At 41.7% G+C, this 13446-nt stretch overlaps 1 protein-coding gene across 5 annotated transcripts in view; it reads right to left on the bottom strand.

The window, feature by feature from the left end:
* Positions 1–13446, bottom strand: part of Unc80 (unc-80 homolog, NALCN channel complex subunit) — a 198698-nt gene that overhangs the window by 79048 nt on the left and 106204 nt on the right. For all 5 annotated transcript variants that reach the window (XM_013351641.2, XM_013351640.2, XM_013351638.2 and 2 more), the window contains 5 exons: positions 9441–9641; positions 7220–7327; positions 5858–5996; positions 2056–2237; positions 1358–1489 (listed from right to left, as the gene is read on the bottom strand). In XM_013351641.2, the coding sequence (XP_013207095.1) occupies positions 1358–1489; positions 2056–2237; positions 5858–5996; positions 7220–7327; positions 9441–9641 (762 nt within the window). The remainder of the gene's footprint in view (positions 1–1357; positions 1490–2055; positions 2238–5857; positions 5997–7219; positions 7328–9440; positions 9642–13446) is intronic.

Genomic DNA, 13446 nt, shown 5'->3' on the forward strand with positions numbered 1-13446 from the left:
AAGCTGATGAGGGAGAGGGACTTGATCGGGGGAGGGGGAGGGAAATGGGAGGCGGTGGCGGGGAGGAGGCAGAAATCCTTAATAATAATAAAAAAAAAAACATGTGAGCTGAAGTCCCCACCCCCATATACACAATGCAGAAAAAAAATCACACTGGTGTTCAAAATTTTGTAGACCTAGACAGAATTTCTTATTTGTGGAAAGTAGGAATGTGCAAACTGAAAGCCAAAATTAGTTTAGTCTTTATTTAGTTCCCTTAATAGCCACTAACTACAAACCTCTGCAACTGACCTAAAACCCCTTTTAACAAGTAACCTTTGGGATGTCTTCGATTCATAAACCACAAGGCGCTACCAATGCCAAAGCTAAAGATATTAAAAGTTAGTGTCTGAAGCAGAGAATGCCCCATCTTTCTTCTAGAACTCTCTAATCTTCCCACACGTTTATTTAGTAATTACATTGATTAATGACTTTCTTTTGTTCTGAGACTGAGATGTGCATGAAACTTCTTGCAAGGTATCATTCAAAATAGTACAAATCTATATTTGTAAGCATGTCACTAATATTTGGTTCAGAATTAGCTATCTCTTATTTTTGTTAGAGGAAGAGATGAGTTTTGTACTGACAACAGAAAATGTATTTTTGTATAAAGTGCAAGGTAATGGTATAATCTTTCTAAAGGCCTTTTGGGAGATATATGAAATATACTTAACATATACACACCAAATTATGAAAATTCTATGGGAATCTGTTCATGGACACATGGTGGGTTTTCACTGAGATGTGTTCCCTTTCTATATTTGCTTCATTCTTAGTTTCTAAAAGGCACTATTGTTAATGTAGAGGCATGCTACCCGATAGATGGTAAAGGTGCGTTTTGAAGACATCTATCCAAAAGGCACATATTTGCTTTGTTCTTTTTTTCTGTAAATAACCTAAGCTGTATCTGATACATGTGGCAGTAGTGATATATACGGGGACTGTAACACTAATTGGTGGCAGTGGTGATGGTGGTGACGGCAATGAAACGAAAGAAATTTTTGAGTCCGAAGTTACTGACTTTTTGTTTCTTCTTGCTGGACCCATATCTTCAACCACCAAACAGCTCACATATTGCAGTTAAATTAATATAATAACAAATAGTAGCAAAAATGTTTTGTTTTCCAGTAAATAAATGCCTGTTTCATGCTTTGACAATAAAACAAAACTTAACTTGACAGAAGCTGGTTTCTACTATTCCTGATACTGTGGGTCACTGTGGCTTTCTGTGTTACTGCATTCTCATAACAAGAAACCAAGCGGTTTCATGCATGCCATGCAGTGTGGAGATATGGGAAAGAAAAGGCCTGGTACTCACGGACTGGTCTTCATTAATGGGGTCCTGGACACTCCCGCTGCACTGAGGGACCCATGGAGGGTCAAACATTGGGACAGATGGCATTCCAAGTACTGGTGAGGGCAAGGTGAAGTTTATACTGGGAGGCGGAATCTGTTAGTTGACACAGAAGAGTGAGGTAAGATGGAGGAGAAGCTGGAAACAGTCGGAGGTAGAGGTCAACATCGTCTGCCTTAGTAGGTGTCAAGAGTCTGAGTGGCCCCTTAGAGGCATAAGAAACACTAGAGAAAAGGGCTGTTTTCTAAGATTTTTCTGTCACAGGGCACAGCATGATTCTCTTTGGGCTTCAGTTTACTCATCAGCAAAATGAAGTGTTTTAACAAAATGATCTCAAGTTGTGCTGTATGCTGCCCCAAATGTCTGTATGTGTGTGGACAACAAAAAGCCTGGACAGTTACAGTCCACACTTAGGTACTTACCCTTGAGGATGGCAATGAGATATTCAGGCTACTACTGACTTGATTTTCTTGTCGTATGCTCTTTCATATTCCAATTTGTTTAATCAAATAGCATTTATTTATTTATGAGTTAAGCGTACTGATACATTCATAGGGAAGAAGAATTCTTTTGCTGTGCACTGTGGGTCTGGGTTTCATGCATTTAGACAAGCCCTAGGTTGGTTGTGCTGATCTAATCTCCATGGACATAGCATCTCTCACCTTAAAAATCTGCTGGGCTCCCTCTTCCATCCTTGGCCAGACCTGATAGCGAAACCTCCAAAGAGTGTGGAACTTGAGGACAGCATTCAGTCTCTGTACAGTTTCTGCATGGTGGAACTCGGACATCAGCATGTCCGACACAGCTTCCGGTACTTTCACCGCACACAGCAGGAACATGGCAGCTAAAGACAGCCAACAATTAACTCATCAGCTGCACATCTTAAGACACTGCGTTGTTTCTAGGGTTTGAAGTGATATGGGAACTGTTCCTATCTCCTCACAACCACTCCTCACAACCAGCAGTGGTCAACACTAACAATGTTCTAGTCAATGGAAGCTAAACAGCAAATGTTGCTTGACTGGGACATCTAATAATTGGTGGCAAAGCATGGCCAGTATGACATTTTGGTAGAATACTCATCTAATCAAAGCTTTTGGCTCATGGTGAAAAAGCAGAGCCAGATAAAACAATGAAAAAAAGTTATACTGTGAACATGCTATTTGGGAACTGGATAGACTCTTCAGTAGTGAGCTGAGGATGACACAGAAGACAGTCTTTAAAACAACCTCAGCTCTGTGGGCCATCTGAAAAGCACAGTCTATGATGTAGATTCTACTCTGAACATCTGCCCTTCCCAGAGACTGAGAAGCAAAAAAGTGATTCCATGAATTTGAAGTCTTAAAATCTTAGATTTTGAAAAAAGCTAAACTTTAATAAGAGAAATATGGATGTGTTGGTAAGTTACAGGGCTTGTGAAAAAAGAGAAATACCCCCATAGCACAGAAAGAAGGGCCAGTGGCAGGCATGGCAATGGGTTTTTGATCCTACTGCACATACTGGCTTTGTGGGAGCCTAGGCAGTTTGGATGCTCAACTTACTAAACCTGGATGGAGGTGGGCGGTCCTTGGACTTCCCACAGGTCAGGGAACCCTGATGGCTCTTCAAGCTGATGAGGGAGAGGGACTTGATCAGGAAAGGGGAAGGGAAATGGGAGGCGGTGGCGGGGAGGAGGCAGAAATCCTTAATAAATAAATAAATTAAAAAAAAAACTTAAAAAAAAGAAAAGAAAAAAAAAAGACATAATCTACACTCACACTCTCTCTCTAAAGCCCCAAATCATGCTCAGTTGTGCCAGCCCAGCTGAGGTTGGGTCCTACTCCTGACACTCCTCTGCTGCATGACCTTGGACGAAACTCTTAACCTCATGGCTTCCATTTCTTCCCTGGAAAATGGCCAGGAAGAATGATGAGTGCTTGAACACCACCTACTCCAAGTTTACGGAAAATGCTATGCCAGAAAGCATTTCTTGCTTCTGCTGGGCATCTGAGATTGCACGGCTGCTTACGCCATCTTTACAGCCTGGAAAGCACTTTGTGAACTGAGAAGTTTGCTGAAGTTCTGAAGTGCATTTTATTTTCTCTAGCGAAGAAGTGACATAAAGCACAACTGTCTGTTGTGTGCTGTCTGAAGGCCTGGGTTGGATTTTATGGCTCTCAGACTCTGCGAGGGACAAACTTTCCACAGGGTCCTTCACCTCTGACTTGAGTGTGTTCATCTCTAGAATGAACTACTTATGCCAGGGCATAGTGCACACGTCAGTAGTCCTATAATGAGGCTGAGGTTGGAGGGCAGCCTGGGCTGCACAGTGAGACCCTGTCTAAAAAACAACAGCAATGGCCCAAACCCCAACAAAACATAGCAAAACAAAACAAATTCAATTTCATTAACAAAAGGAGATATAATTTTATAATAAATGCTAGTTACTGTGATCATTAACTTTTGATAAGACATTTTAGCCTGCTAGCTATATAAATTTCCACTCTTCATTTTTAAATGAAAACCTGCCTAAATTTTTAAGCACCAAGTTTATTTTTTACTTTGTTGAAGAGTTCAACCTTTGTCTTCTTACCAAAATAGTCATAAGCTGCCTGCAAACCAAATTGTGTGTGTGTGTGTGTGTGTGTGTGTGTGTTAAGAACAATTCTTTCCTCTTAACACCTCCATACACCTCCATAAAAATCCCAGAAAAATTAGTCTCCTTTGCTTTTGTGGCTTGGGAAGGTGAAAACTCTTTTCCTCATCACTTTTTGGGGAACCTTTTTTCTACTGAATTTATTTCTCTAGACCTCAGAAGGTAGAGAAGGCTGGTGCTTCAAGGCCATCTCTGTACTCCTTCATGGTACAGACCCCTCTCCTGAAGAGATACTGAAAGACCCCAGCTTAGCTGCTGTAATGCTATTTTGCAAAGCCTTCACACAAACAAATGTAAGTTCAAGGAAAAGTCAGTACTCCTAGGTGGTCAAACAGGATATCTGTGGTCAGACACCAGGCCTAGGAGGGGAACGAACAGTTCTGGGAAAAACTACATGTACCCTAGATAGCTCCAAGTCTGCTATTATTATCAGACCTTCATGTCTCCGGGAAACTTGTCCCCTAAATGAACCCATCGCCTCATTCGAACTGACCAATGAGATCCCTGTAACCATGCATTGCTTCTGTATGCCTGCTTTTGCCACCCTTTTCCTATAAAAAGACCTTCTCCCAGCCTGCAGGCGCGCAAGTCCTTTGCAGTCCACAGGTACCTGTGCCCACCCAATAAACCTCTTGCTAATTGCAGCCAATGGTCTCGACTGTTCCTTGGGTTAGGGGTCTCCTCCTGAGGGAAGGACCACTCTGAGGGTCTTTCAATACCAGGCACCCGTTGCTTCAGCTGCCACATGCATGAGGACACCAGTGTCTTATGACTCACTATAAATGTCACTACTTTATGTCTTTGTTTTCAGGCTAGAGATGAGTCTGGAGCCTTGTACACACTGAGCAAGTGCTCTGCCAGTGAGCTGCATCTTTAATCCTTAAGGTTTGTTTTTGTCAGGATCTCACCATCTATCTCAAGCTGGATTGGAACCCAGACTGATCTCAGTCTCAGGACCTTCCTGCTTCTATCTCCTGGGTGATAGAACTGTAGGCATACATCACCACAAAAGTCATGACTTCAAAAACCAAACTGATACATGTTAAGTTAGACAACAGGTATTATATAACTTGTTGGATCAGGAGCAATTGTCTCCAGAAAGTTTAGGAAGGCTGCTTCTGTGATAAAATGGTCTATAGCAACCTGAGTCTTTGTGAAACCGCCTGAGTTGTCCAACTCATCTCCTCAAGATTTCTAAACAAACAGAAAGTATTTTTACATCTCTATCATTTTGCCCATACTTTCCTCTGGGTTAACTGTGTGTGTATCTCTCTCTCTCTCTCTCTCTCTCTCTCTCTCTCTCTCTCTCTCTCTCTCTCTCTCTCTCTCTCTCTCTGTGTGTGTGTGTTAGCTATTTGTTTATTTTGGAGCAGAGTCTCATGTAGACCTAGAAGACACTGAACTCACTAGGCATCCAAGGATGATGCTGAACTTCTGTTCCTCCTGCCGTCCCCGCCCCCTGCTCCTGAATGGAGACGATACAAGCATGTGCTCCCTTGCCTGGCTTTATGTGGCACTGAGGACCAAGCACGGGATTTGTGCAGAATGATCAAGCATTCTACCAACTGAAGTGCACTTCCAGCCCCAAAGTATTCCATTTAGTCACAGAACACTAATATGCTGAGAGCGGTCTGAGGATCTCAAACCATATAACCACAATTTAAGGGAAACCCTGAAATCGTGGATCTGCTTTCCTCAGAAATACACCACTCTCTGGAGGTCTAGAAACTTCCAACATCCTGACATAGAACCGAAGGTGCCTCTTTTTCTGTTCCACAGCTGTGGTCATTAGAGGCACAGGAGGTGGACCTCAGGCAGTGTTTCTTTACCTGCTGCCCCTGCCATGTGCTCATCCATGCTGAGCAGCAGTTCCCAGGCAGCGGGCTGGATGTCTCCATACATCTCCTCTGTCAGGATTGGAGCTGCCTTGATTAGCAGAGACAAGGGAGCAGGTGACAAGCTCATCACCTGGGAAAGAGATGCAAATCATGATTCAAAATGTTTTAAGACAACAATCACTTAAGAAACTCAAGAACCACCTCCCTTCTCTGGTACCCTTGGGTGACCTCAAGATATTTCCTAAACAGGAGAGGATTTAGGTGATGTGGCATATAACCTTGTACTTTATTAGTTGAGGTGAGCAGGAAGAAATATTGATCTGTAATATTTTCATCACACACACTGATTTACAATTACTGAAAAAATTAACCACGAACTATGGGCATCTCTACAATAAAGAAAGAAAGCAACAACCATGATTTGTCCTCACATTCTGGTAGATTTTTAAAGCTTTCTTTCTTCTATTTTCTCCATGCTAGCAGATTTCCACTGAAAACCACATGGGATCTGGAACCCATAAGTGAGTCCATTTATAAATTTAATTTCCGAAGGCAGCCTGAAATTGGATGACATTTCCCTTTGAAACGGCATGATTATACACTGTGGCTATGGCCCCACATCTACCCACAAAGTCCTACTTCATCCATCATTTCTCATAATTTATATATATATATATATGTATATATATATATCCTATATACATGGAAACACACATATGTATGCATATATGCTTACCTATAATCTAAATACATACATACATATGTATATATAGATAAGCAATCATTTTAAACATTCTAGAAAAACATGAAAAGCCCTTTATTTCCATAAGGAAAAGAGATGATTTCAAGCTTGGCTTGTAAGAGCAAGAGTAGTTCGTTAATAACTGGATAAGTAGGCCAATGTATTATTTTATTTAATCTATGCAATAATCCTTTGAGATAGGTATATTCCTACGATCTTATTTTCATAGATGAGACGACAAAGCGCTAGGGAAATGAAATTCCTTGCCCACGTCTTAGAGACAGAGAAGCAGACTGGGCGTATGGATATAGATGTTCTCATTTGGAAACCTGTGAAGAGCCATGCTAGTGGGAGATTAGCTCCATCGGAGACCACAAAGTGTGAAAGATGCACTTCACCCAAATTCTAGGCCTCACTCTGTGTAACTGGATGTTTTAGCAAAAAGGATTTTTCCACCCCTTGTACACTTGCTTTTTGCTTGCCAGTCAAGAGAGTATTCATGGCAACACAAGTCCAGCTTTTATTTTGTGTCCCAAACCCTAACTGGCAGGCTGTAGGGGGGTTCTTCCCTGCTAATGCGCTATGCATGTTTCTGGTCCACATGGAAATACCTGAAGCCTGATGTACTTCAGCATTCCGGAGTCCTTTTTCCCTTCCAGGTTGACATCTGGAACCCTCTTCTTCAGTGAAGGAGTCCTTAGGCAGGACTTATCTGAGCACTAAGGGAAGGAGAGGTATGTATTGAAGGCATGTTTACAAAACCCAGAGTGCTTTTCTCCATAGTATACCTTCTAATTGATGGTATAACTTTTTTGAACAGGTATAATTTTTCTTAACACTTTCTGAAAAGCATTGGTTTTGTTGAGGAAAAGGGTATTAAATATGATTCTTATGAAGTTTCTCTTTTACATTCGAAGAAACAAGGATACAAGCAGTGGCATGCTCTGACCAAGTTGCAAAGCTAATTATTTTCCAAACTTGAGAAAAACAAAGGTTTCCTGATTTTCATTTTAGGTTTGATTATGTTCTTTCAAGTGGCTAAAAGAAATTTTAAATAAAAGTTAATCTAGATAAAATACACTCTATTCCAAGGTACACGCTCAAGTATGTGGTCAGGGAAGAAAGGAAGTATTTTAAGTGTTAAGATACAGAAAGGCAGACAGGGTGGCTGGGGAAGAATAAATTGATACTTCCCATCATCTCAACATAAATTGGATAGGTAAAGTGGCTTCTTGGGGTAAAAAAAACCTATAGAAAACAACAGCTCTTTGCAAACTGTGCCTTTAGCCTGGTTCCAGAACAGGCTGTTTTCTCTACACAGAGATGAAACAATGCTTGCCTCTGACTCCCAAGGTGCCAAGCCTGGGAGCGACAGAACAGTCTGGAGAAGAATTGGTCCTTCCTTGTTTGTTAATCCTGACTTCGGATTCCTTCCTGTTTTGCTCTTTTTTTTCATTCCAGACTGTGCAATCCCCTCACAGAATAAAGATCATTTATTTATTTTGCCAGGAGGGCCAGGCCAATAAAACACTTTTTCCCTCTATGCCGAAAGAAAAGCTAAACTCAAGCATTTTTGGCAAAGCTTCATAGTGTGATAAATGGAGAGATTTCAAAAGAAACAGCAAATCTACAAGCATGCACATGCCCCGAGAAAGTCACCTGAAAATCTGACAACAACAACAAAAAAAAAATCCAAGACAATGAATCCGTTATAGGACTGGCCTGGGACCATCTTTAAAAATGAACCTACATTGAAAAGAGGAGATCAGAGCTCTAGCTGTGGTTTTGAAAGAAAAAGAATAAAAACCATGGAAATGCATACTTAGAAATATAAAGCAATTAATAAATAGGAAATATGCTGTATATAAAGTATACATATGTATATAAATAAATATATAGCATAAAAATCTTTACAATTATTTTATAGCTATATGTAGCTATATGTAGAGGTGTATTTTACAGCTTCTGCAAAGATGTGTGGTATTTAAAATCCCTACCGGTGTGGTGTATCTTTCTACTCAAAAATAATACATGTGCATATCAGAGTTGCTAAAAAAAAAAAAAAGACAAAAACTATGAAAAAAGCAGAAAATCCCCACGCTCCCAATTTAATAACAGTAATTACTTGGTTCCATTTGGTCTTCCTCCCTTGACGCATCTTAGCAAAACTGTGATAGCTTTCTGTATGCAGCACACACTTTTAAACAACCATTTCACGGATTTTCTAGGGAGTGATGATTTTAGACTTTTAAAGAGTGTATCCCTTTGTCCTCTGGCTAGAAATTGCATCCTCTGGGCTCATGGCCCCCTCTCTACATTGCTGTCTGCTGTTGTCACCTGCTCTGCCCCTGACTCCCAGAAGTCTTTTCTTCCTCTGTGAAGACACACATGACAACATTGAGTCCACGTGGATAATCCAGGACTCTTTCTCATTGTAAAATCCTTAACCATCCCTGCGAAGTCTTACTTGTCATGTGGGGTGTCCTGTTCGCAGATCCCAGGGAGAAGCTCTTCTCCCTTCCTTTTTTTACCACCACAAACTCCCTGAATTTTTGTCTATAAAACAAAGTCTGGGTAATGCTGACTCACAAACACAGACAAAGCATCTGTCTGTCTCACACATCTCCTGCTGTTTCTTAGCGCTGCATAGATCTGTGTAGTCTGCCTTATATAATTGCTTATGCTCGAAATTTACTATCCAGGGCAGATAAAAACATCACTATAAACGTCTTTTCTCCTGCCCTTGCTCTACTGCCCAGTGACTGCTCACTGCCCAGTGACTGCTCACTGCCCAGTGACTGACTGCTCACTGCCCAGTGACTGCTCACTCACCTCCTTCTGTTTCTTGCCTCTCAAAGCCACATTGCTGATGTTGTTGCTCTCACGCAGGGAGTCCACACTGTCCCCGTACAGCAGTTTAATGGCCCTGACGAGCCGGGCACAGGAGCGGCTGTGGTGCAGGTAGCAGTGGGGGTGGCAGTAGTCCACGTGGGTGCAAATGAAACTTTGTTGGTTGCATAGTAAGATCATGACCTGGAAAGGAAATAAATACCCACATATTCAATCAGGCAACAAGGGAACACAGGAACGGAAGATGGAGGGTCAGAGCAAGATCTCTTCATCAGTGAGCAAAAACAGGATCCCACAGGTCAATAGCTAGCTACCGGGCTCTGATTATTTGGCCTTTGTTCTCCCTCCATACTTAGTTAATAATAGCAACTTTTAGAAACACGTGAGCACTGGTTGTGAAGTATATGGCTTCCAAATAGTTTCAAAACCTTATCCCTCCCAGCTCTTCCGCTGTGACAGGAGCCAGAAGGAAGAGTCTACAATGGTGAGCCCAGTTCCAGAGTTCTCTAACTGACCCTGAACACCTGGGTGCCCCCTCAACTTCTGCCGGCACTGGGTGGTGCTTGAGAACACTTCCACACCTTCAGTTTGGATAGTCATCGTGAACTGGAACCTGAACCCCACCAGAAAGCCTCATTTCAGCCCTCCCGCTGATGCCCTGCCACCTCACACACACTTCCTACTCTGACTCTTAAGCCACTCTAGCTCCCTGTCTGAAATACTTTAACTGGTTCAAACACATCTCCTAATCCTAATCCACTAGGATTCTAGAAATGCACTCGGCTGATTTAAAAGATACAGTTATTTTAACATAGAAACGAATTTGTAACGGAAATATACAAATTGAAATTGCAATTCTGGTGCTCAGATTCAGGGCCTTGCACATGCAAAACAGGTATCCATCACAGAGCAACAATTCTTCATCCCAAATCTGTGGCTTGTGTTTTCTGTGGTGCTAGGGATCAAACTCCTGGAACTGTGTAATCTTAGGCAAGTGCTCTGTCACAGAAGCCCCAAGACTCCAAGTTTGCAACTTCAAAATGTTTTAAGATTTCTTTTATTTTACACATGTGAGTGTTTCATCTGCACATCTGTATCTGCACCATGCATGCCTGTGACAGTCAAAAGGGAGTGCCGAATCCCTTGGAACGTGAGTTATGGACGGTTGTGACCTGGTTGTGGGTGCTATATTCTGAACCCAGGTACATAACATTGAAAGTAACCTTCCTTAAAAGATAGTTTGTATAAAGCAACACTCTAAACGCCTCTGTCACCCAGGAAAACAGCTCCCACCGTGGGGACTAACCTGTGAAGGGCTGTGTGCCATGATGAATGAGAACAAAAAGCCCGAGCAAACAGAGGAGGGCAACTGAACCGACTTGGCAGAGCAGGCCCAAGGTGCCTTAAGACTAACGTCTTGCTTATTCTGAGGCAAAGATGCAAGCCACCGTCATCTCCATTCTCCTGTCAATCGAACTGTATCTAAGCCTCCAACATTTTCAACAAATATAAATGGTGTCTTGGTAGAATACCCAGCTCACGTTCAAATTTACTGTGTATCTTCTGATACGCTGCTTCATACTGTAGTATGGGAGGACATAGGAAAGAACTCAAAAGGTTCTCATGTTACTCTGAATCTGTTGGTCAAGAGAAATACCAAGAATGCCTTTCAAGTACACACACACACACACACACACACACACACACACACACACACACACACACACACACACAGTATTTCACTAGACTTTGCTTCAGAGAATTCTGATATAGAAGTTCTGAGGTTAGCAACAACTTGTTTGGCAATCTATAATCTGTAACTTTAACATTCTACACTGATATTCCTTTACTAGTTTTATTTCTAAGAGGATGCTTAATGATTTATACAATCTGCTATCTATGCTCTGTGAAAGCTCCTCCTACTGAATCTGAGTTAGTCCAACATCTTGTTTTGCACTGATAGCATATAGCAAAAGTGTTGGAATGCCCCTTTCTGACTAAATTGCTTATGACTGTGATTTCACTCTTTTTAGTTGTCTCCTGCTGTCTTTAATGAAACAATTTGTCATGACTCAGGATCCCACAAAGTAAAGAACTAAGAGCAGCTTCTGGTTTATCAGGATGGCTCAGTGTGTGAAGAGTGCTTGTACAGGCATGAAAACACTTAGTTTGAATCTTCAGCATCCACATAAAATCTGTGTGATTGTACGTGCCTGTACCCTCAGCACTGGGAAGGCAGAGAAAAGTAGATCTCAAGAGCTTGCTGGCTGGTTGGCTGGCTTGCCTTCTAGTTTAGTTCCAAGTTCATTAACCAAGCTCCTGGAGGGATCAGAGTGAGTGCATAAACAGAAGACCCGAGGTAGAGCTGCAGCCTCAAATATCAGACAAACAGAAGAAACTGAGATTCCAACTCTGCTATACATTAGCTCCCATCTGAATAGGAGCCATACCTCTTACAGGAAAACAACAAAGACAGGATAGAGAGGAAGGGAGGCATTGAGAGATGCCTTTCCTTTCTATGTGCTTGCTGACTAAATAGCAGAGAAGCCATGTGGAAGTCAGCTGACAAATAAAATAGAAATTCTGACAATTTTACTGTGCTGCAGAAAGAAATACTGGAATTCTTTGTTATCTGTCAGGACAGAGTGAGTCCTTGATGTAGAATAGCATCCTATAAAGCCTTTAAACATTTCTAAAGATACAGAGTCAACTTGAGCTGAAAGTACAGATAACATCCTAGCACATCTTGGGTGCATACATGTACAGCCTTGGCTGCTATCAACTCCCTGCATCACAGTGATTCACTTATCACAATAAGCCAGCACTGACATATCATAAGTAAGTCCATAGTGGATATCAGGTAGCTCACTTGGTGCTGCCCATCCTATGGGTTTCTACAAAATGTGTAAATATCTCTATTATTGTGTCCTTATAATTTTTCATCTGCCTGTTCATGAAAAGATGGATTATAGTAAGAAAGTAGACCAAGAGAAGTAGCAGGAAGTTTGCTTCTTTCAGAATATGAGAGAGTGGACTGAGCCAGTGACCTAGGCCAGAGCAGGCCTGAGGCAGGAAACTCCACAAGAGCAGACCTGAGCCAGTGGCCTGGGCAGGAACGGGCCTGGGACAGTGAACTCCACTGGAGCAGGAGCAGATCCAGACCAGGGACATTTGCGGAATCAGGACTGGGCCAGCGACCTAGGTCAGAGTGGGCTTGAGATGGTAAGCTCCACAGGAGTGGATCAAGACCATGGACATTTGCGGAGGCAGAACTGACTGAGCCAGTGAACTAGGCTGGAGCAGACCTGAGACACCCAGATGATTAATCACCAGAGTGACAGACAGCCCCAACCACACTAATTAGAGGAAAAGATGAGTAGGCAAGGTAAGGACACATGCAATACCACAAAGAGCAACACGACACCAGTAAAATCTAGAGACCCTACAATAGCAAGACTTGAACAACCAAATATAGATGAAACAGAAGAAAATGACCTAAAAAATAACTTTAAGAGATTGTTTGAGACTCTTAAAGAGGAAATGAGAAATTCCCTCAAAGAAATGGAAGAAAAAGCAAACAAAAAAATTAGAAGACATCAGTAAATTCCTTAAAGAAAAATAAGAAAAAACAATCAAATATATGAAAAAAACCATTCAAGACTTGAAAACTGAAATAGAGACAATAAAGAAAACACAAGCCAAGGGAATTATAGAAACAGAAATGAGAAAATGATCAGGAACCACAAATGCAAACATAAACAGCAGAATACAAGAGATGGAAGAAAGAATCTCAAGCATTGAAAATACAATAGTAGAAATAGACTCATCAGTCAAAGAAAACATTAAATCTAACAAAAGCTTAACCCAAAATATCCAGGAAAATATGGGACACTTATAGCCGGGTGGTGGTGGCGCACGCCTTTAATCCCAGCACTCGGGAGGCAGAGGCAGGCGGATCTCTGTGAGTTCAAGACCAGCCTGGTCTACA

The sequence above is a fragment of the Microtus ochrogaster genome, linkage group LG4 (assembly GCF_000317375.1).
Source record: "Microtus ochrogaster isolate Prairie Vole_2 linkage group LG4, MicOch1.0, whole genome shotgun sequence".
NCBI classification, from domain to species: domain Eukaryota; kingdom Metazoa; phylum Chordata; class Mammalia; order Rodentia; family Cricetidae; genus Microtus; species Microtus ochrogaster.